Source organism: Gekko japonicus, unplaced genomic scaffold (assembly GCF_001447785.1).
Source record: "Gekko japonicus isolate JY-2015 unplaced genomic scaffold, Gekko_japonicus_V1.1 scaffold32, whole genome shotgun sequence".
Taxonomy (NCBI): Eukaryota; Metazoa; Chordata; class Lepidosauria; order Squamata; family Gekkonidae; genus Gekko; species Gekko japonicus.
Genome location: NW_015167527.1, coordinates 902,339 through 927,332, shown reverse-complemented (window position 1 = coordinate 927,332; position 24,994 = coordinate 902,339). Strand labels below are relative to the sequence as shown.

The following is a 24,994-nucleotide window of genomic DNA, read 5'->3' as shown; positions in this document are numbered from 1 at the left end:
GCAGCTTTTATGGATTTGAAACAAGCTTTTGATTCAATCACAAGAGTGTCTTTGGAAAAATTAGAAAAAACTCAATAGACAAAAGGCTATTATGGTTAATCCAACAATTATATTCTAATTCCTTGGCCCAAGTTTGAACAGGAATTTTAGGACAGCTAACACAAGAAATCCCCCCAAATAAGGAAAGGTTATTTATTGACCCCTCTTTTGTTTGATCTATATATAAATGATCTAGTTATCTTTTTAGCTCCTCACTTGTCACATTCCTCAACTCTGGCAAATTAAAAAAAAATACTGCTAATGCTATATGCGAAGGATACCTTTCTTGCTCCCCATTAGGGGAGACAAAGGTTAAAGTATAGAACTCCTATACCTTGAAATGTAGTGTAAAATTTTCAAAAGGGGGAAATTCCTCTGTACAATGCCAGTGCAGTATAGTGTTTAGAGTGTCAGACTAGGATCTGGGAGACCCCAGTTCAAATCCCTACTCTGCTAAACCTTACCTGAGCCAGTCACTCTTTGTGCCTAATGTACCTCACAGGGGGGTTGTGAGGGTAAAATGGAGGATAAGAGAACCGTGTAAACTACTACGGATCCCCACTGGGAGAAAAAAAATAGGGTATATGTGAAGTAAATAAATAAGTAAAATGCATCTCATCACTCAAGGAAGGCAATCAGCCTGGTAAGCAAGCTCTATTTTACATTAATTTCTAGAACCTAATAGCTGTACCCAATACAGGTGGGGAGGAAGTTCCAGCTCTGAGAACATGGGAAACAACCTGCTGCAAGTACTCAACCCAGGCAACAGCCTGCTTGTTACTGGTGATGATCAGCACAAGATGAAGCAACTCATACGCCTGGACTTGCAGAAATTGGAAGTGCTGAAAGAACCTTTTCTCTTTGTATGATACATGCCCACTGACCAATATCAGTGCTAAACAAGACAGATAGAATCCCACAAGGGAGGTCTCAGGAACAACAGGCAGCTTCTCCAGGAAAGTTCTGCAATCCACCCAGTCCCACACTCCATCAGTATATGGTTAGGGGCCTTTCTAATAAATGCATCGGCTCTTCACCTTTAGATGAAAACAAGGGTTTTCAAAATTCGTGATTAGAACACACCATATATTTGGAAATGTATTTTGGAATGATCTTCCATGAATAGCAAATAAAACTGACTTGGAGCACCTTTTAAAAAACCTTTAGGGACACCACCACCCTACCTCCTGAGTGTTCCACAAGGTCCACAACACTATCCAAAAAGACCAGGCTCGAGAAGATGCCAAGTGAGGCAACCTTAAGATGGCCACTAGAGGACTGTAATGGTCAGAGGGATGCAGGATATTCAGAGAGGTAAAAACTGTCATGCTGTGTATTGTGAACCCAGGTTTATGTACACTTACTCTGAAGCAGAACTCAAACAAAACCCTGAGTCAAAAAACCAGCTGAGTTTTTCAGTGAACCACTACTTGACCAAAACCTAAAATCTGTTTGTTGCTTTGAGGAGCGGTGAGGGCTCTTCCCTACTCCAGCAACATTTAGATAACCTGTATTTTTCAGTGAGCATCTGAAAAGGAGGTGGTGCTGAAGAGACAGGTCCGCTAGTCCTTGTGCTAAAGCAGAGTTTTGCCCACCCACAAGCTGTTAACCAGCAACAAGGCCTCAAGGTGGAAGATGCTTGGCACTGTACTTCCTCTTGCTGCCCCTCCTACCATATCTGAACAGATTTTTTTTTGCCAAGTTAGTGGATTTTCTTGAAAGAAAATAGAGCCCTAAAAATTTGGCAGTAACTGAAATGGTATCTAAAAAGGAAGAGGAGTTCATTTTGAAAGGAGGGGTAAGATGATGTTTAGTTGTTATAAGCTGATTTTATTAATCACTTGGTTATTTTGTTCAAGTACCCGACAACCCTTCCTCCCAATCTTTTAAGTCTTCTATTTAACGTAGTGGAAATCTACAAAAATATGAGCAAACGAATTTTTCTCCTGTTTGTAACGAGTATGAGAAATGACTGATGAACTAGTCATTCATTAAGTATCAATTTTATTGAAAATAAAAACTGTTGCTAACAAAGAAAAAAGGTTTACAAACTTAGTTTTAATGAACACAGAAAGACCGCTGAAGATGCAGTAAAGCAGGGAAGAAACATTTATTGTATTTACTGTATCACATCAATACATTTAAACATTTTAGGGGCCAATTTACAAATATTTCAAGCAGATTTCCTCATTTTAGGTAACCAAAAGCCAGGTAATTTTGTGACCACAATATGGTTAAGGACAAAAAATGTACTGCCTACTAACAAAAACAAAAGCATGTTCTGTAAACCTAAGAAAGATGCCCTTTTACACTTCAGCATTAATAAATTCACATCACATTAAGCTTTTACTGGAAGTCTGTGTTGACAATTCAAAAACAATCCTCCCCACTTAAATTTTACAAACTGCTACTACTCATGCCACGTGCACCTGTACTATTTAATGCTACTCTCCAGTAGCCACAGAGGAAAGAATGCTCTCTTCTTGACCTTAGTAGGAATTCCAGCAAAATGTTTGTATTTTACTTTCCAAAGGGCTCCCCCTCTGTGAGAAGAGGCCTTCTTAGACTACAGGTTACATGTACTCCCAAGCTGCTTACTGGACTCTTCTGTTCTGTTTGGGTCATTTAAAACAGGAAAAAAGTTCTGAAAACCTTACTCCAGATGCAATCCAATGCAGAAAATGCACTTCTTGTCCAGGGCTTATTCTAAACTAGGATTTTAAAAAATGCTCTACTTCTGCTTTGCCAGGTAGCATTTTAAACATCCTCCCTGGCTATTATTTATGTAAATACCGGTTTAGAATAAACATCACACATCCACAGTCCAAATACCCCCTTGTGCACTGCAAAAGGATAACTGTATAATGTGAATGTTAGCTGGAGCTTCTTTATATTGCATGTTAGTGGCCAGCGCAGTTCAGCTAAGTGTGTGAAAATGCAAACTAGAAGGTAATCTATGTGCAAACAAGAAGCACAGCCAAAGGATTTTGAAAAGTGGTACCACAGTCCACGTCTTATGTTCATTATATTCAACAGCAAGGACAACCCCCCTCCCCCAAGGACAACCCCCCCATATGTCTGCTGCTTTAGCCAGCAACAACTTACCTAAAGCAGTACATAACACATTTGGGTAATTACAATTTGACAATTCAATTTTTTTAGTTAGTAATTACAATTAAGGATGGGGTGGGAGTTTACATCCACACTTCAGATGTCTATGCTCACCTGATGAATTTCCTCCCTACACACACCTGCAACTTATTTGAAGCTTGTAGAAAATTTTGACTTAGAAATGAAAAATTTATACATCTCTCAAAATACCTTAACTGCGGCTTTCAGCAGAGCTCGACCTAGAGCGAGACCTCTTCTTGGCTGGAGGAGGAGATGGAGAGGAATTTTGTGGGCCAGAGTGGTGGTTTTTCTCAGAGCTCTTCCTTTCAGGAGTACGGCTGCGAGAGCTTCTCTTCTCAGGTGTACGGCTGCGAGACCGAGACTTGCTGCTTGACTTGGAAGATCTTGCAGATCTAGATTTGCTGCGAGATCTTGAATAGCTTCGCGAACGGGACCTGCTTCTGAAACAAATTGAATAGGTTTTAACCTAAATATTTAAGAACCCACTATGCAATTTCTAATATAGGCCCAACACTCTGTATCTGGTGTATCTCCCCCTACACAACTGTAGAGCCTATGATCAAACAAACAAACAACCCTTATTGGCATAACAACCAAATTATAACAGGGAGGAAACAGCTTGAACAGTCAAGGCCCTGTCTGCTGATACATTGCTCGCTTCCTAGCTGCAAGGTACACAAATTTGGCCACAGTTTCAATGACAATTTGGTTCCGAGTAGATAATAAAAGAATAATTTTGCATTCATCAGATTTCCCTGCTTGCTCTCTCAACAAGGGATCAATAAATGTGGAACATATAGCAAGATAATACATACAGTGCAAAAAAACATGTTCAAGGCTGTAGAGCCTATGAAGAAGATAAATATTGCCTAGTGATACCGCTAGCCAGAGACAAGGTATTTTGTTAACTTCTGAAAATTTCTGTCCCGCAGTTCTTCATACTGCTTTAGAGGTAACTCCTGAAGTTCACCTAAGGGTCTAGAGCAAATTGTAGGGATCTTCAGAGCACTGTGACTGGAGAGGTACTCAAAACCCTGGCTGCACATATAGAATTTATTTTATTTCATTTATACCCTGCCTTTCTCACTACTGGACCCAAAGCAGCGTATACTGTTCTTCTCTCCTTCATTTTATCCTAGCAACCTGTGAGGTATGCTAAACTGAGAATGTGTGACTAGCCCAGCAAGCTTCCATGGCAGAATGAGGAATCAAACGCGGGGCACCCAGATGTTGGTCTGATGACAGGCTCTCATCATGACCATTTGGATGAACAGTCAAAGGGCAGTCCTACTTCTAATATGGCATCTCTCACTTTGATGCTGCATGAAATCAGGTCAGATTTTGAGAGCAACAAGGGTGTAACCTGAAGTAAACTGAATCTGGGTCTATGTACACTAGTCTGAAGAACGTCTATGTGCACTATGGCAAACAACAAAAGATCTGCAGTCATTCTCAATTGCTGTGCTAAAGTATTATTGGCATATGCCATTTGACTGACAGCACAGAACCAAGCCAAGAACCAAGGATAGAAAGCATATGTCTGGGAAGACCTGGCACACTTTCTGTCCATAATTTTCAGAGGAACTGAAATGGGAAGGGGTGGTGGTAATATTTTCCATAAAAAATATTCTCCCGTTATCCGTTCCCCCCAAAACAGCAGCAACAGCTCTTCTGCCTTACTGCCTAAAAGCAGCTGCAATTCTGGAAGGCAGAATGTGCTTCTGCACTGAAATCCCAGTCAGCTTCTGCACTGGCACCACTTTCTTCCACTCAGCCTCCCTCTCCCCAGAAATAGTGAAGATGTCATGTAGCCAATGTCACTGGGCCAAATGAAGCTAATGTACAGTTAGGAAACGGCTCTCACACTGAATCAGCTTAATTTACCCCCAAGGGAAGACCAATCTGGAAAAAAGAAAATTGTACCAATGCTGCAAATATTGGTGAGTCTGCATGGAAGAGGTAAGCATGGGGGGGGGGGTATTCCATGTTGGGAGACATCTCGCATCACCTGTGAAGCCCCATTTGGCACCAAAAATGTTAAGTCACAGATCACTGTTTAGTCTTACAAAGATGAGGATTTACTCACTGGGTGTAAAGGGTTGGATCCACCATAAAATTTCTGCTTGTGCTAAAGCCCTTGCACAAGCAGAAACACAAGAAAATACACTGCAGTAGCCACTTGCATTAAGTCAAACTCACTGCATCCCCATTTGTGGTTTCACTAGGGATGGACACGAACCAGCTAATGAACTACAGTTCATCACAAATTTTAGCCTGTCTGTGGTTTGTGAAGCAATGTTCACAAACTGAAGAACCGCCATGAACTTTCACGAATTTTGAGGCAGTTCATGGTGGTTCATGAAGAACAGAAAGCAGGGGTACTCCTGCTTTCTGCTCTTCACAAAAAAACAGTTCAGCCGTTTGGTTTAAATGACTGGGAGCCATTTAAACTAGTCCTTTCTGCTGCCCAAGAAAGCCCCTTTAAACAGCCGAGCTACACAGAGCAAACAGCTCCACATGGCTCAGCGGTTTAAAGGGGCTTTCTTGGGCAGCCAAACCCCAGGCTTGGAGCCATTTAAACCACTTTCTGCTCCACCGCTCAGCTGTTTGGTTTAAACAGTTGGTAGCCATTTAAACCACTGCTTTCTGCTCTCCGCAGCTTTCCACAGGAAGCCGAAAGCATGGCTCATGAACCTACCCAACCCTCCTGGTTCGTATAGGTTCATAGTTCGGTTTGTGCCCATCCCTAGTTTTCACTTGTGCAAGATCTTGTGCAACTAATTTCTAAGCACTACAACATATAGGGAGGAATGTGCTAAGTGTTGAACAAGATCTTGTACAAGCAGAAATCTGCTAAGCCCATTTATGCTTCTGCATCCGATTCAAGCAATAAAGCAGAAAACAGGTTAGTGACACTTGATTGGGTGTAAAACGAAACCAATTATCCTCTAAGAGAAATATTTTGGGCCAAGAGTTTCCAAAACAGGCAAATATCAAAGCTCTTTATTGGGAGATAAAAACATTTGGAGTAACAATTACAATGTTATGTGTTAACGTACCTGCGCCTTTTGCGATCTTCAATTAATTTAATTCTGCGTCCATTCAACTCACTGCCATCCAACTTGTCCATTGCACTCTTCATATCACTAGATGATGCGAACTCTACAACACTGAAAAAAACCATCAGCTAAGTTACAGGTTGGAGATAAATATTTTGCATTTACTATACTTGCAAAAGTTGCACTTTTCCTAATTTGCAAAACTGTAACTACAGCACAATGATCCTAGCTCCTTCAATGCTTATAATCAAGTTACAATGAATATTAGCATTATATTCCCCCCCCCCCAATTCCTGGATACACTCTGTATTATTACGCTTGTATATACTTGGATAGTAAACGTTGTTTTTCTTCCTCCACATGGTTTTTTCCTTTGCATTGGAGTTGTTTCCTTACTTCAATCATGTGTCTGATGCAACAACAAACTGAACTTGTCATGGGTGCTGTGAGTAAGCTTGAGAAACAAAACACCATGCAATTTTTTTCCATGCCTCCAAGGAGGACCTGGACTTCAGCAGCAGAGCACCATGCTATAATGGCACATACATTCTGAAACAGAGAGTTTTCCATCTTAAAAACGTATTCATTAAATATCGGGATTAGCATATCCCCAAGTCAGCCACACCTTGAAGAAATCACTATTTGCTCCATGTTTAACAAAACTGTTAGTTGAACAGTTATACAACTGGGGTCAATAGTACCCCACACACTCCCAACAGAAATGCTATGGTTGAGCTGATAGCCTCATAATGTTCAAAGCTTAGCATTACTTATTTGTTGTTCAGTCGCAGTGTCGAGTCCGACTCTTTGTGACCCCATCATGCCAGGCCCCCCTGTCTTCCGGAGTTTGCTCAACTTCATGTTCGCTGCCTCGATAACACTGTCTAACCATCTCATCCCTTGCCGTCCCTTCTTTGACCTTCAGTCTTTTCCAGCATCAGGGTCTTCTCCAGTGAGTGCTCCCTTCTCATTTGGTGGCCAAAGTATTTGAGCTTCAGCTTCAGTATCTGGCCCTCCAGGGAACAGTCAGGGTTGATTTCTTTTAGGATTGACTGATTTGATCTCTTTGCAGCCCAAGAGACTCTCAAGAGTCTTCTCCAGCACCATAATTCGAAAGCATCTATTCTTCGACATTACTTATACAGTTACCGTAATTAAAACTTTAAGAACATAACTGCCTAATTATTTAAATACAGCTATTTATGCAGATACTTTGTTTCCCCTACTATTGCAGACCTATGGAATCTGACTACAAAAGAAATTTTGGCTTACAGATAATGCTAAAATCCCAGTTCAGTTTGCAAGAAGCGGTGAATTTAGCTGAAGCTAGCTACCCAGGCACCTTTAGAAAGGGGTCAAAATGATCCCCTTCAGCCAAATGGGACTTTTCCTCTAATACAGTTTTACAAGTAAAAAATCAGCTGACACTTCATGCTGTGAAAGGGTAAATGACTACATAAAGAATAAGTTCAGTTCATATAAGTTAGTAATTAAAGTTTTCCACTTAAGCAGAAATGACCAGTGCACGCCTAGCAAAACCCCCCAGCAAAATTCCACAATGTGTTTGGGGTCATTGTAATTCCATAAGACTGGATGCACAAGTGTATTCATTTTCTGATTCATTCCAATGGGGATCAATTATAACCAGCAGTGTTCTGCTATTTAATTCAGTACTATCTGAGACAGTGAAGCATACCTGATTCCACTATTCTTTAAAAATACCGGCAATAAAGCAGTACAGAAGTAGTAAAAACGGGTTGTTGTTTTTTTGGGGGGGGGTTACTTGCAGTGACATGAAGCCCCACTGACAAGAGGATAAGCAATTCTGATGTGGTAGTAAGTCAGTTGTTCAAAAAAAGAAACAAAAAAGTTCAATTAGACATACTCATACCTTTGTGTGTACCTAAAACAGTTTTTTAGATCTGGATCACTTACTGAATTATACAACTGTGATCTTACCCTTCATTTGGATTGTTTCTGTGAGCATCTACAAAAGTCACTTCTCCAGCCTTTCTCATGAAGTCTTTCAAATCCTGTAGCAAAAGTTACAGATCAGCTTAAAATGAAATATAAAACCCAAGATATAGCGTTTAAACATCCCTGCTTGTTATGACTAACAATTACAGCAAAATCCCATATATTAAAGCTATGATCAGCAAAATTAAGCTAAACTTATAGCTCAGATAAAGCAATATAACAAACCAACTACAGGATCATCACATATATTTTAACTATGTCACATACAAATAGTGTTATTAAATGCAAGCATTTGATCATAACTGAAGTCTCAGTTCACTTGTATATTAAAGGTTTGCCTGCAAACATTCCTCCTCTCCTCATCTATACAAATGTCTTTATTAAGTTAATGCTAAGATTCTGTCACAAGCTGCCAAAAGACAGTGGCAACAACAACTTTTCCGGCTTTTGTCAGTCCGTGTCACAACCTCAGTGTTATTTTAACAGAGACTTGCATTTAATGTAATTGAGACTGAGTCTAAGTTGCAACACTGTACGGACAAAGTGTTATAAATGTTTAAAAATAAGTTGTTTATGAATTATTTCTTAACCTTTACAATGTGCCCCAAATAATAGCTGACATTTTATAGCCACAGGCTACTTACCACAACATACCACAAGTGGTCAGATGATATAAGCAGGTACCTTAAGCAAAGAGCCGCTTGTCCAATACCTAGCAGACCAAGTGGAACTCCCTTACATGGGAAGGGCAGAGGAATGGATCATAGCAATGTGCTTCAGGGGGATGTACCAGATACCCTGAACGCACTGCACACAGTCTCCGGAAGTGGATCTAGAACCTGAGGTTGACCTGTGCTAGCCAATCGAGCTGTGGGCCAACCAAGATCTACATCGCCAAGATAGGTGTGTCATGGGTACCAAAGGGAAAACTCAGAACAGGCCAAGCCCTAGAAATTCAGCCACTAGGAACCCCAACCTCTTGGGTTCTTTCTCCTCCACACAAGAGAAACGAGGGCTAGCCCAAAGCAAGGCTGTTAAAAGAGGTTCAAAATGAACTTGGTTAGATATATATTTGTGAAAAAAAACACAAACAAAAAACCTAAAAACTGAACTACAGATTACAGGAAGCCTCAATTTATTTAGTGTTTCATAAAGTTCAGTTCTTACAAACTAGCAGGTGAATAAAAAACAGTCTGAAATTCTGAGACTTTATCCTAACATGAAACAATCTATAAGAGCAGACATTTCCTCATGGCAGGATTCAATTCTACAAGCTTACTGAATACTTCAGCCAAATTCTGTGATATTCTATGCACATGCATCTTGAATGAACGATTCCTGCTTGTGCTAAAAGAGCTAATCACATTTCAACACAGAGTACAAGAGCTTTGCACAGTGAAGGCCAAAGTACTTAGTATTTTGTAGGACTGAATACCCCATACAGAGTTTAGGACATACAATTCAAAGTGACGTTGAAAATACTTCAAACTGATTACATCCACAGTAAAGTAACAAAAAAAATAAAAATAAAACTGTTTTCATCAATACCTGTGTCACTTATTACAACAGTTTAGTTCAGACAATGTAAGAATGTACATATAAAACCACATCTCGTTTATTTAAAAATCTGACCCATTTACTTAGTTATTTAAGTTGACTGTATTTCTCAAAAAGGAAAATGTGTTAATATAGAAGTCCAGAGTTTGGGTGTTTTCCTTCTACAACTTAGCCTGAGGCATTTTAGAAAACTGGAATTGCTGTATATAAAACATGTCCATATAAAGTTATGGTGCTAGTTCTCTCATCAAGCATATAGAAAACTTGCAAAGATTGGGAGAAACCAGTTATAACGAATACGCATTATCAACAAAGACGATTTAAACACCAGTGTGCTGGCTTTTGAAAAAAATGCTATGCACTGACATCTTAAAGCTGTAATAATCAGACTAGAAACAAGAGATATTTGTTGGTGAGTTTTGAGTATCAGGGCACAACCCAAAGAATGTGAGCTTGTCTACAGCCTTGCCTCTATCATCTGTGCTGCCCCAGCTATGATGCGGTGCACTGCTTCTCTTTTACTTTCCCTAGTCTTAAAGGGCTATCAAACAGAGGGCAGAAGCTTGCTAGGGAACTAGGGCTACTCACACCATGAGCAGCAAAGCAGCTTTTTAAATCTCACTGAAATCAATGAGGCAACCATAAACTGATTTCAAAAGGGCTTGAAACTGTCTTTTAGATTGCACCCTAGGACTACAAACCTGCATCTGGCTATGCAAATACTTTGTCTCGCCAAAAACCAGTGGGCTTTCAGGTATGTAAGGGTTTCACTATAATCTACCTGATGCAATCCAGGTGTGTGGTGAGACAAGGCCTTGAACAGATATGTTTAGTTATATTAAAACAGGAAAGATATTAATTTCCTGTTAAGCCTCTTCTGCTTCAAAAATTATGGAAATAATAAAACCAGGCATTAGACAGCAAAGAAAAAGAAATGGACATAGGTGCAAGATGGCAAAACTTCTGGTTTTGTTTCTGTCTGCATAATGAAGACATTAATATTTGCCAGGCTTGCAACATATTAAAGTCACCACTTTCTTGCAAGCATAATATGTTGTCTCTGTAAGCACTAAATAACTTCTGAGTAAACAGCAATAATTTAGTATTTCTCATACAACTGACAATTCCACCAATCTAAAATGGAAGACTTTAATATAAAACAGCCTGTAGTTTGTATCATGGCTGCAAATAAACAGATTTGATCAGAAAAAGTTTAGTCTCCAATTCCTCCCCCCCCCAATATATAGATATTGCTACTTATTTGCTTTCCACCAGCCCATAGAGACTGCACTGTGACAAGGGGCTTACCAAATGGTTCTGGCTGTTTTCAGCGCACCTCTGCAAAGCCAGTTAAGATTTCTGGTGACTTAATAAGAACTCCCATGAGGCAAGCATATATGCACAAACAGCTTGCTACCAAGAACAGCATCTAAAAGCAGCTGTTACATTAACTGGGCTTTAGTGAAAATAAGATGGGTGCCAACCTATTACTGTAACAGGCTTGCTGTTTGAGAAGCAGCTTGCCATAGTGCCTTCAGTAAATTGCATCTTGTTTGCTGAACTCTTCTTCCTTAAGAGACTCAGCTGATATGCCCACAGTGATGCATACTTTTGTAATCCCACCACTGAATTATAAATAACCGTGCTCGTTTACTTATGTTCCAGCATTTTAGGTGTATTTTAATTGATTGTTCTTTGTTATATGTTTTTGAAGGTTTTAATTGTAGTTTTATTATATGTTTGTAAGCCGTCCTGAGCCCACCTTGGTGGGGAGGGCGGGGTAGAAACTGAATGAGTCAATAAATAAGTAAATATACTGTATGATGCTCTGCAGACTGCAACAGCATAGATGGCTGTTGAGGGCAAGCAGATGGAAACATCTCACAGCCACCTTAAGACATCTCAGCCTGGCCACCATCATTTCCAAGTTCAATTCAAGGTGCTGGCTATGACCTTTAAAGCCACTCACGACCTAGGACTGCATTTCCAAAGGATATCTCCTTCCATATATTCCCATGCACCAACTATGGCTCTGAGGCTGCCGTCTCTACTGAATGTTTCTCCACCCAAACCTTTTCCACTATAGCTCCCACTATATGGAGTGGGCTCTGTGAGGGTAGCATCGTCTTTGGAAATGTTCAGGACGTGCTGCAGGGCCATTCAATTTGCTGGGGCTTTTAGCCGGATGTAAGCTACAAGCATTACCTGGGTTTTACATTGTTGGCTTTAAATTGTAATGTTTAATTGTGATCTGTAAACTCCCTTGAGCCACAAGGAAAGGTAGGATAAGAATTTAAGTAAATAAGTATATAACTCAGCATTAGGTATAGAACTGTCAAAACGTGTAACAGGTGAGTTATAAAAACTTATTTCTGATGTTACATTTCCTGAGTTACGTTAAAACATTTATGAAGCAAAACATCCAGAAAACGGCTGATGCTGAAGCTTTGCAGTGCTACGAAGTTTAGACACAAGTACAACATGTGCAAATTCCAATTAGGGTACTGGAATCTTTGTGTGACGGAGGTCTCAGAACATTAAGATACAAGTGCCAACATACCTGGAAGCTGTCAGAAAGGGACAGACAGCTGGGCCTCCTCTGTCAATCAGGTCAAGATCAAATTAATGGAAGCTTAGACCATCTACAGCTATTAGCTATGACAGCTACAGATGCAGTGTATATATACTGAATAAGAAATCACAGGGATGTTTGCTGCCCTCATGCCCTGGTTCATACTCTTCCAAGAAGCAACTGGTTCTATTAGATTGTAAACCATTCTGGTGGGGCTTATTTTTTTTCTTCACACAGCTCTTAACAGAATTTTAAACTTTAATAATAAATTAAACAAAGGTATTGGCTTTTGTCCCAGTTACTTAATTTTTAATTTTTACATTTTTAATGCAAGCAGGGAACTGTAGTGTTGAAAGTAATTTCTGTGGGGAAAGTCCTAAGCAAATAGAATTAAACCTCTGAATCCCAGAGCCAGGAGACAACACCAGGGGAAGGCCTCAGCCCTGCTGCTAAGCCTTCCAGTGGAACTAGTTGGCCACTGTGTGAGACAGGATGCTGGACTAGATGGACCATTGGTCTGATCCAGCAGTGCTCTTCTTATGAGCACAGAATCCTGAAGTGGCTTAAAAATGAGATTCCTGCTCCTCTCAAGCTTAATGGTTGATTCGTATGCTGTGGTCAGGAGTTTTTTGGAAAGGCAAAAACAATCCTGTATTTCTAGAGTACTGCATTAATACTGAGATTATTAAATATCTGCATATCATATTTTAGAATTGTCTCAAATATCCGCAAAGTTCCAGGTGTTCCCAAATGTATAATGGACCCCAAGGATTCCTTCATCATGCATGTTATCCTCTCAGCCTACGGAGAATTCATCAACGTTCTAATGATTCATTTTGCTAGCCAGCAAAGGTTTACTTGCTTTATAATAGTATGGTGTACTTCCAACCAAGATAATCGTATTCCAACAGCACTCCTGTTCCTGAACTGTGCAATCTCACCCAAACTGTTTCTACTGTTTTTACTTTTTGTGTATGTGTCTGAAGAACAGATATTGATAACAGCAATCCAGAGTAAGGCTTTTCCCCACTGTGAAACTGAAAACGAAGCAAAATAGCTCTTACTTGCTCACAAAGGTGAGTGTTTCCACAGAATTCAGAGCATCAGGTAAGCAGAATAATTTTTGAAAATTTAGACTCCAGAAATTAAAAATACTCAAAATGGTATATTCATGGCATGGCCTGCATAAATATTACATGTCAGATATAGTGATTCGTTCTCACAAGAACACTGGATCTTCCCCCCTCAGTCCTTTCCAACCCTAGTTAACTCCTGAGGCTGCAAGACCCATGTGAAGTAACAGCCATGCAATTTGGTGGGTTGCAGTAAAGAGGCAAAAGAGGGCAAAATCTCACCCTCCTCTGTCAGAAGGGATGCAGTAATGGAAGAGGCAAGGAGGGCCATTCCCACCTCCTTCTCCCTGCAGCCCTCTGACCCAGGTAGCTATTATTCCACACAGGTCTCACAACCCCAGGAATCAACTTTTCTGCACTTGGAAGGGAGATCTGTGCTCCTCAGGATCCAACATATGAAACTCAGTTTGCAGATTCCTGTTTTGTAGAAGATGCTGGAAGAGACAGCAGCTAGCATAAACTTAACTTCATAATTTGCTTTCAGTTGGAAGTGACTGGCCAGTCTCTTAAAGAGTGTGAGTGTTTGTGTGTGTGTGCACGCGTGAGAGAGAGAATGTGTGTGTATATATATATATGTATAATATCCACTTTTACCAAGTTTTTTCTTGTTTAATGTATGATACATCTCCCACTTTTGTCTCTACATTTATTAGTGTAAATACAAGGCCTATATAGCAGGCGTATTTTGACTAGATTTGAAGCTAGATGATGAAATGGGGTGGTACGTTGTTTTTCCTTGCTACTTAAGGGTAGATGGTACACACAGGCATCTTCCTGCCCAATTATCCCCTCCTATGTATGAATATTATCACATGTTAAACAGCTAAACAGGATCACAATAAAGGTCAATTTTTCATTTCCTGGTTTCAAATATTTTTTCCAGTTTGGAAACCAGACAGTTTGATGTCCAAAACACTTCTAAATTCACAGACGAGATACTTCTACTTTAACATACAAGGTGACCGACAAGCTCCTTTCAGTGTATATTGTAGGAGACTCCTTGCATTAGAATACATACAAAACTTTAACTACATGGTCATTCTGTTCATTCTACTGAAGCCAGATACAGACTGGAAACAAATTGCAGACTTTGTAATTTAAAAAGATTAGATGTTTCTATATTGCTTTTTCACATTTCTTATTGGGTGATGATTACAGTTGTCTAAGAAACACTAAACAGAAGTTCAGTTTTTAAAATACAAACATACCAAAATTTTTATTTATTGGTTTGCAGATCAACGAATGCCAAGCTTTGGTTTTAATTAAAACAATGTTTTGGCTGCTTTAACTGTAGTGTTAAACGTTATGTCATTTCCTTCAGGAACCACACTTGAACAAAACAATGTTCTTAAACATCAAATTCAACTCACCTGCCAGCTAACACGCGAAGAAAGGTTTTCAACTATAAGTCTGTGTTCAGTACGAAGAGGCGGACCATACTGACTACAAGAGACAAACATGTTTTCATATTATTATTCATTTCTACTTCATATACAAAACTAAAATGTGCTCTGCTTTGACAGACTGCATAACACTACTCAACAAATCAGACAGCATTCTTATAAAGTTGACCACTCTCTATTTAAGTGAGGGTCAGGCAACCAGGCAGTTATTTGCTGCTCACACAAGGAAAGGAAAAAGTCATTAGGGAAGCCACATGGAATTTAAACACAAATTGAAAAATCTGGGCTAAAAAATTAGGGGACAGTTCACAAAGGTATGCTTATCACTTTATGGCTTCCATGTGTGAAACAGTTATCCAAAAAGCCTTCATATCAAATGGCATAACCTCAAACAATACTAATAAGTTCACTGAAGACACATCAAGTGATGAACAATCATGTATAAGTCAGCCCTAGGAGGAAAAGGACATGTGCTCATTATAGCTCCGTAGTATTTACTCATCAAAAAACTTCTTAAGACATGATAACATAAGCTGATGCACTCTAGTTCATTGTATATATTAGTATATTTCTGCCACAAAGCCAAAGTGCTATACATAGTAGTGTGAATAACTAAAGACCCATAGGTTAGTTTGCTCAGGAGAGCTGCCACAATCCACTTGGTGGCGCCTTCATATCACATAAAATTCAACTAATAGTGTGCTCCTTTTTGGACACTGATGCAGAGGCAACTCCGTTTTATTTGCATACCTCTAAATGCCCCACATTTTCAGAATATCCAGATCTTCACTTCAGAGCATTTAAAACAGAAGCTCCAGAATCCCCCAACTGGAAGGTCGAGTCCCACTTTCCACTACCGGAAATAGCAGTCTCTTCTTGTCTGGCACCATGTGCCTGATGTCATGAACGTGACTACCATGCTAGATGCCCATGACCGTCAGTCACATTTCCTACTTTAAAAGTTCACTTTTAGCCTGGACCTTCGACCACTCTTACTGCAGCAACATCACTGCACTAAAGAAAAGAGAATCTAAACAGCACACTGCAATATGCATAATTAGAGGTTCTCAAGTCTCTTTACCATGAGATTGGTAGCTGCCTTTGAGTTAAATGCAAAACTGCTACGTAAATTTCAAAGCAACAGCATACAAAATCATTACAAATGCCTAAAATCCTTCAAGAACAGATTACTTCAGGCAACAGTCTGCAGTACAGAAATTTTAAAAGTTACATTTATTTTTAAAGACACAATAAGAGTATATTTCCAAAGATATTATCAAGTAGGCACTATCAATATATATTTAATGATGACAATCCTGTACATTTCAATATTATAGACACTTATACTGCCTTCCAATGCATTTTTACAATCCCTCAAATTTTGTTTAAATTGTAGGCTCCAGTGACTTGGGCAGAACATTTACTGTAACAGTAGTTCTCATTCCATAGCTTACCAAGCTCCCAGCCAAAGCTATTTAAGTAATGGGGCATATCTCATCCATACCTATGTGAAATCCTTTGTATTAGTCAGGCTAATACAGGATCAATATTTTTAAATATTAAATTTCAAACTAGGGCATACCTGGGTTGTTGAGATGAGAATGAGAACTAAAGTTCACAACAGTACTCAAGGAAAGAAAGGAGGTATCAAGTGCTAATTAATTACAGAGCAATAAATAATGACTTCATTGGCACATTCTTTTCTCTCCACCGTTAGCATCACTGATGCAGTGCACCAACTTCCATTAATGGAGTACTTGTACAAGTTTCCTTGAAATAATAAGGGCTAAATCGAAACAATCTTTTTGCCAGCAGAATGGCAAGAACTATTGGGGGGGGGGGAGCACTTTTTATCAATTCCTTCCTACCACTATAGACCACCCCATGATGTCCACTGGAGTCTTCTGACGTCTGAGAAGAATGTTTTTTTGGGGTGTGGTGCAGTGGAAAAACAGCTGCACTCTGAGAAGAAATTGGAGTCTAACCAAAATTAAAATGGTTAACAGCACTGACTGACCAAACACCTAGAAATACTAGGTAAACACCCAGGAGCTGAAAAGTATTTTGAAATCCTGGAGTCATACATAATGTTTAGAAATATGCCATTTGTTTCACAAGTGAACTTGAAAATCAACAGAACAAGATACTTACCTAGATCCACCTGCATAGGATTGGTAATAATTGAATCGTTGAGGATATCTGCCCCTACCCCCTCTTCGGGCTCTGGCATGTTCAATGGTAACTCTTTAACATAAAAGTAAAGATCAACATTTTTTTTTAGTTCTTTAGGCTTTTATATTGTAAATACACATGAACAGGTGGCACTCCCCAGGCATCTAGCTTTAAATTTTAAAAATGGCTTAAGGAAAGCTTGAAAACTAACTTTCACGTAAGACAAGTGTAACACAGAAAAAAAATCTCATTATATATTTATGTTGTATTTGATGCATATATGCTCACCCTATGGCATCTGTACTGCTTTCTGCATTTTTGCAGCATTTTTATTGTTTTTCTTGAGAGATCCAAAAATATACTTAGCTTACTAGCCAGACTTTTTGCTCACCTCCAAACTTCTCCCCACTCTTAAGGCATTTGGCAAGCACAAACAGCTAAAAGAAGAAACAATGCGCGGACTCTAATCTGGGAGAGCAGGGTTTGATTCCCCACTCCTCCACTTGCACCTGGCTGGATGACCTTGGGCAAGCCGGAGTTCTGATAAGAGATGTTCTTGAAAAAAAGAGAAGTTTCTGTCAGAGCTCTCTCAGCCCCACCTACCTCACAGGGTATCTGTTGTGGGGAGGGGAAGGGAAAGGAGTTTGTAAGCTGCTCTGAGACACCTTTGGGTAGTAAAGGGCGGGGTATAAATCCAATCTCTTCTCTTCAAAGCAATTTGGAGATGGTAAAAAACGGCAGAGTTTTACTGCACTGCTCCAAACAGTAGAATAAATTAGAGAAGACTCAAGTGGAAAACCATGATATTCTCTCATTAGTGCTGAAGCACAATGAAAGGAAGAAACTCTTTTTTTATCTTTTCCAAACTGCCAGGGGAGAGGGATACGTGCTGCTTGGCTTCCTTCTCATCAGAGGACCAGTAACACTTGTCCCTCATGACTGGATTTGCATTTGTCAAGTTTGCAATTTAGTTTTAACAAAACAAACAAAAGCCTAAAACGATCCAAAGTGTGTGTGGGGTTTTGCTTTTCTTTTGAGTGCAACTATTTTTGGTAAGTCACATGTGAATGCCAGAAGCATGACCACGCAAGACTACCACTAATGTATTAACCACCAAGTCTGGAATATATATTAAGTTACAGAGGTCAATGGGGTGGGGTGGGAGAGTAGCTGACAATTCCCTGCTATAAAACAAACCTGAAAATAAGCAAAAGACAAACTGCACAGTATGATCATCCAGTTGCCCTGAGAAGCTGAAATATATGGTGCCCCCCCCAGCATCCTATTGTTTCCCTTCCTTCTCAAGGAAAATGGAATCCATAGTTTTTTGAGTGGTCATATTAAATGTTTCATCAGGAATATAGACTAGTCCTATGGAATGGAAAGGACTGATACACCTGAGAACAAAGTATGCTTGTTAATTTTTACATTTACAAGCAACATGCATTATGATAATCTAAGCCATATACAAAGTGAATTCTAAGCATACAACATGGTTAATAATAACTGTCAAAGGGAAATAAAGTCCAATTTGTGATGAGATTTCCTCTGTTAACACTAAGTACCAGGCTTTCTTCTTCTTTTTTCTCAAAGCACGCTAGTGAAAAATTAAGGTTCTAATCCTACATGATGATCGGCTGCCATGATGATCTCCTGCACCCATATGAAGTCCACGACATATTTTTTTAAAATCAGGTTCAGTAGAGCAGCATAATTATTGTCAGGTGTTATGCTGGCTTCCCGCAACCATGGCTTGCAAATCAAGAGTTGGTCACAGATATGCATGTTTATTCCCACTCCCACCCCAGTGAAAATATCCAGATTCCCCTTTGTTCTTGCTATTTAATATTAAAACCATACTAATGCTAAACAGATTCACAACCTATGCAGCAAATATTTATCCTGTTTCTCCTAGGAGCTCAGTGCATCATTCCCCCTTTGCCATTCAGTCCTTACAACAACCACATTAAGAGTGCATGTCACTGGCCCAAGGTCTTCCACCAAAATCATGGCAGAGTGAGGATATGAATGTTGGTGTCCCAAATCCTAGCCTGAAACGTTTAACCTACTCCACAAATTGTCTCATGTCCTCTTAACCAAAGTCTGAAAACTCTGGTTTCACTCCTACATAAGGTTGAAGAAATGCGAATTCTAAAGACCAGCTTACAGTTTGTAAACTGCAATTTCCCGAAAGCTTTTATTACATTGGCACTGGCCAATTATTTTATTTGAAACAAAAATATTACCTTTCATTACACAGTTCTTTACCATTCAATTCATACACTGCATCATCTGCATCTCTGTGATCTTCAAATTCCTATGACAGAACAACAAATGCCATCAGAACTGTAAGAGTGTGACCTGATTTCAAACTACACAGACTTTTTTCAATTCCTTTAGTTTTATCCCCACTTTAGAAATATCTGATGATAAACTAATTATGATAGGCTCGTTCATGTTGCTGCAACTTAAACCAATAAGCCATTGTTGCAGCCATGTGAAATCAGAGCTTAACAAAGAAACATAGTGGTATGTATTTGGAATTTTAAGGATTTTTTGGCTGACCACAACTCCAAAAAATACTTAAAAAGTGTCAGACATATACACTGCCAAATGAATCTATGCAAGATTCAAAACATGAATACTCAGTCAAGTTTTATTTTCAGTTTTTGATTCTCCACATAGAGGTTGTGGAAGAACCCTGTTCTAGGTTTGCATGAGTTTGCAAACTACACACTATAACTGAAACAACAATAGACATCCTATATATACACCTCTCAAAGGTTCATAGGTTAACATTTTTAAATGTAGTTATTTCAATTTGAAAATTAGCTTTATGTTATACTGTTCATCTGTACTTTTTCACAGTAAAGTGAAAGGATTTCAAGTAGTGGCATCCCAAGCAAGATGGTTCCCAGTAATTGCAAAAGGCTGCTTGATGCATGCATATGTGAAAGTAGGCGACACAAAGATGCTTCATAAGTCATTATAACCTTAAACAGCAGGTGATGAGAAATGTTCGAAGAAGTTGGTATACAATTCTGTCCTTTCAAGATATTGTTTACTAATGTGCAGGTGATAACGTCCCCAAGTACAGCTACTTACCAGTATCTGTAAACAAAAAAACTTCTATGAAGACAGACCCAGAATTCTGTTGATTTTTACAATTAGGGAAAAAATCCACTTCAGTTTCACTTTTTTGGCATAACGCACAGAGAAGTGGCTCTACAACTTGTCCTTTTAGGACACTGTCACCTGCACATTAGTAAGCTGTGCCCCTAAAACACAGCAACTTGCCACTTAGTTTTCTTTGTGTAAACAGAAGAACACCTGGAGCAGAAGATAATCCTGTTCTCATTAACTATGTTTTTCAAAGAGTAGCCTATTAAAGACAAGATGATCCCGACCCAGGAAGAGAATCTGCTAAACACATACATGTGTGTGTAGAATATGTCTGGCACAAGTGTGTAATGCCCAACATCAGACACTCTTGCCACAGGCACCTAATCAAGTTGTATGAGATGGGCAGAGCTTCTACCCAGAACCTAACAAGTCTGCCAAGGTTAAAGTTTTTCTTCGGGTGAAAAAAGTAGGGGACCCCAGGCCCACCCAAAAAGGCTATACTGGGGATCATGGGATCTGCATGTACAAAAGCCATGTGAGACAGGAACTGTAATATAATGCAGAATTGGGTGCAGTTGAGTGAAAAAGCTGGCTGGAGCCAAACAATTTATAAGTGACATATACCATTTATGCCCTGGTTGGGTAGGTTTGCTTTCTTGTCCCTCTGTGCCTATTAGGGTGAGAGAAAGAATCCAAGTACTCTGGGATCAGCAACATGGCTGAATAGCCATGTCTCAGTCCCTCTCTAGGAGAGAATTGGAAGGAGACTAGAAGTCCATCCAGCCACACTCTTCCTGTTTTTCTTCTCTTCCTGTTACAAAAGAGAGAACATGAGCTTCTCTAGCCTTGTTACTTTTCTCAGCTGAGCAGAGATGGCTTTCTCCTCTCTCATCCTAAGTCTCCACAGTGATGTTATGGGCGAAAAGATCCAAGGCCCCCCTGATGAACTGCCTAATGCATGATTTCTGCTGGGATTCTGGCAAAAAACCCAGAGGACTAGGTAGATAAGTTATGTCTTGTCAAAAGATCCCTCTTGTTTTATAATCTTAACACACTCAAGATTCTACTAAAATAAAAAACACCAAGCAATACTGAGGTTAGATTTCTTCTGCTGCCATAGGTTCAAGCTCCCCCTTCCACATTCAAAGACCTCAGTGTTAAGTCAGGAAAGGAAAAAAAAATACAGCCACAATTAGTGTTGTACCAGTAGAGAATCACTGCAGCACTAATGGCAGTTCCCCTCCTGGATCCTCTCCATCTTTAAGGGTGTGGGGAAGGGATGTAAAAAAGAGCACAGGGACTAGAATAGCAACTCTCTGGCTCTCTTCAGGGAATGGAGAGAATGAAAACAGTGGAACAGGGGAGACAGTCAGATGAGAGAATCACAGTGCATTACATAGAAGGTCGAGCTACTTCACCTAAGAACAGCAATGTATCTTACCATTTAGTTTTTCCACAAAAGTTATTCTTAGTAGCAACCATGTTTACAAAAAGATCTAAAGCTAACAGTAGGAGGAAAGATTTAAATATTCAGGCTAGAGATGTAAAATTTCCGGAAATTTTGAAGCTCGGGGAAAAACCCAGGTTTTTTCCAGTTTTTTCGGGGGGGAATGGGAATTTTCGGAAAAATTGAAAAAAAAATGCTCTATTAGCATTTCTTTTGTCTTTTCTAGATTGAAAGTCATTCTGTTACTTTAGGAACATAAAATATGACTATGGACATTTTTACTTGGCATGAAATTATCACAACTAGCATATTAAAAATATAGTGTATCCAAACAATTATTATAAACAGAATACCCACCCACATGCAAAAACAAAACTGAAACCTTTTTATTTTCTTCTGACAATAGCACCTCCTAAAGGAAGAAATGCATCTTGTTCTTGCATTGGAGAGTTCAGTTTGTAACCTAGGACTGGCTTGTCCTCAGTGCACAGAAATTAGATCAATCTGATACCTATATTTGAACACCTTGTCTTAAAATATTTTATTCATCATGTTAAAATAAAATGTTCCATAATCAATTTTTTTTTTTATTTTTTTTTCTTTTGTCAAATTTTTGCAAAAAAACAAAAAAGGCTTCATGAAAAAATGGGGGGGGGGGGACGGTTTTTTTCCTGAATTTTTCTGTTTTTTCCCCCGGGCCTTCACATCTCTAATTCAGGATGAATTAAGTGATCTAATTTTCTAATGCATGCATGTTAGCCATACGTACAAGTATCACTAACACCATATTGGATATGAGTGAAGATCCTTTTGGATGGAAAGGTAAGGTAGAAATCAAATAAATAAATACACCAAACTGTGTTGTCACCCGCATATCATTTTCTAAACTGGGACAAGAAAGTCTTTTAAAAGCATACATACCACAAAACCAAAGCCATTTTTCAGATTGATTTCACGTATACGGCCATATCCTTTAAAAAATTTCTCCACATCTCGCTCTCGGGCATGCGGACTTAAACGTCCAACAAAGACACGACAGCCACTCATTTTAGATTAAACTGCAAAAAAAAAAAAGTTTAGCAGTCCTCATAACCTTCCCAAAAGAAGCCTTATTATATTTCTATCAAAACCCAGGTCAAAACACTATACCAGCCAGGTTAGGCATCTGAGAGCAAACTAAACACATTTCTTATTATAATAGCCATTCCACATTTTTTGTATGATGTGAGTTAACTATGTAACAGGAAATCTTCAATTGGTCTGAAGCAACAAAACAAAATTCAAGTTCAGTGGCACCTTTAAGACCAACAAAGTTTTATTTAAGGTATGAGCTTTTGCATGCACACACTTCTTCAGCTACACGAAAGCTTATACCTCGAATAAAACTTTGTTGGTCTTAAAGGCATCACTGAACTCAAATTTTGTTCTGGGGAAAAATAAGTATACTTACCTATATTTATTCATTCTTTTGGGAAGACATTAAACAAAATTTGATTTGGTGCACTGCAGGAAAGAAATATTAGCTGGACATGAAAAGGACTTCTTATATCCTCCTCCTACTAGCCTCCACCCGCCACTAATTTAGTCCACCTCTCACCTTTAATTCTCTCTCCAACAATACTGTGGCAGGCAATTTGGGATCCAAGACAAAACACAGTAGTAAGTAGAACTACATCAATCTAAAAACTCCCTTACAGGAGAATCAGTGTTTAAATAAATACATTTGAGCAGTTTATCCCATAGATAACTAGCAAGATTTGAACAGCAGTGATTTGATGAGACTCTGATCCTGCTCTTACAAGTTCTTTCATAAAATTTTAACCACAGCAAGGGCAAGAACAGACCATAGAAAGACGCTGCCCTGTCTATAGTAGACTGTTATGGGCAACAGGAGAGGATTTCTTAAAAAATCACTATACTCTTAAGCACCCATAGTAATTCCTACCAAACCTTAAAAGCACTAAACTGGTGGAGTACATACCTAACAAGAGATATGGTAGCCTATTAGTGGTGAAATAGCTGGTTGTGACCACTTCAGAATCAGAATATTGGGCATTATTATTACCTACAACAGTGACATCCTAAGAAATTATTGCAACCAGTTTAATACTTGGGAAAACCCATATGCAAAATGAATACAAACACAACTTACAAATCCAGAAAATTCACAAAAGCTGTAGTCAAAAATCAATTCCACTGTCACCTTGGTACATCACTTAACTCATTCGCAACAGAATAATCATCATTGAGATTTTTCATTACACTAATTCCCATTATAGTGTGGGAGCACCAAAAAGCAAACGAACAGAAATCTCGTGTAACACAATGACTGGCTCGTTTCCCCACCTAGAGGAGAAGAGGACAGTACCTTACTGGACACGTACATATGAATGCACCCACAAACCTTGATCAAATCACCTTATTACGAGGGTTCTCTTAAGCCTGTATACCAAAAACAACAAAACCCATAGGTGATACAAAGACGTTACTTACGTCTTTTTAGAAAGAAAGATTTCACCAGCAAAGAGCAACGCAGATGGATGTTGATAAAAAACAACAACAGAGCATGTGCTTTCAAGCTCCCTTTCCCCAAACAGTTACCTTCCGGGAGAAATGGGGAGAAATCTGGCTGTTCAGGTGTGCCTGAGAGGCCTTCTCTGCAGAATCTGGAAAGAAGCGAAGGGGAGGGGGGGGGCGAGGGTGTTAACGGCAAGAGGCAGACAGGGGCGGGCGCCCGGGGGAAAGGAAGGCGGCTGTTTGGGGGCGGGAGAGGAACAGAGGGGGAGCCTAGAGAGCAGACTCGAGAATTCCAGCCGAAGTCCTCATCCAGCCGAAGCCTCGGAAGGGAGGCCACGAAGGGTCCTTTGAAGGCTGCGCTTCGGCCTCTCGGCCTTACTCGGCTCCCCTCCGCTTACCGCAAGGAATAAGCAAGGCTCGCTCACTCCGGCCACCCCTCACCTTTCCTGCACCTCCCCCGAAAGGGCAAGAGCACTCATCGGCAGTAGTAACGTTTAACCCGCTCGCTAGAAACCCCCCGCGCACAACCACGACACTCACCTTGGTCCGCCAGAGAAAATGGCGGCGCCACTTCGTTTGGAAGGAACAGCAGCGAGGGCGGCAGCACGTTCGTCAAGTGCCGCAGCGTAGCCCCTTTCAGCCAACCCGCTTAAGGACTACAATTCCCGAGTGGCAACGCGCTAGAGAGCGGTTTGGCAGAGCTTAGCTTCTTGGGATTGGTAGGCGGCTGGTCGCTCAGGGAAGCCACGTAGAATGCGGAGGCTGGCAGAAAGGCAGGCTGGGATACCTTCTCTGTGATTGGGGATGAGAAGCTGTTACAATAGACACCTGATGTTAATTGGTTTAGGATATTAATTAGTTAA

At 39.7% G+C, this 24,994-nt stretch overlaps 1 protein-coding gene across 3 annotated transcripts; it reads right to left on the bottom strand.

Moving 5' to 3' along the window:
* Positions 1 to 2,073: 2,073 nt before the first annotated feature.
* SRSF5 (serine/arginine-rich splicing factor 5) lies at positions 2,074 to 24,725 on the bottom strand. Of its 3 annotated transcripts, none has more exons than XM_015413310.1 (9): positions 24,672 to 24,725; positions 24,108 to 24,280; positions 22,536 to 22,672; positions 19,291 to 19,361; positions 17,024 to 17,116; positions 14,840 to 14,912; positions 8,190 to 8,263; positions 6,231 to 6,341; positions 2,074 to 3,611 (listed from the first exon to the last, which is right to left on the bottom strand). In XM_015413310.1, the coding sequence occupies exons 3-9, from the start codon at positions 22,659 to 22,661 to the stop codon at positions 3,362 to 3,364; spliced, it is 798 nt and encodes a 265-aa protein (XP_015268796.1). In that variant the 5' UTR covers positions 22,662 to 22,672; positions 24,108 to 24,280; positions 24,672 to 24,725; the 3' UTR covers positions 2,074 to 3,361. The 3 variants fall into 3 exon arrangements, with proteins under 3 accessions (XP_015268796.1, XP_015268794.1, XP_015268797.1); XM_015413308.1 differs by having other exon boundaries at positions 24,216 to 24,280; XM_015413311.1 differs by having other exon boundaries at positions 2,075 to 3,608; positions 24,216 to 24,280.
* Positions 24,726 to 24,994: the final 269 nt, after the last annotated feature.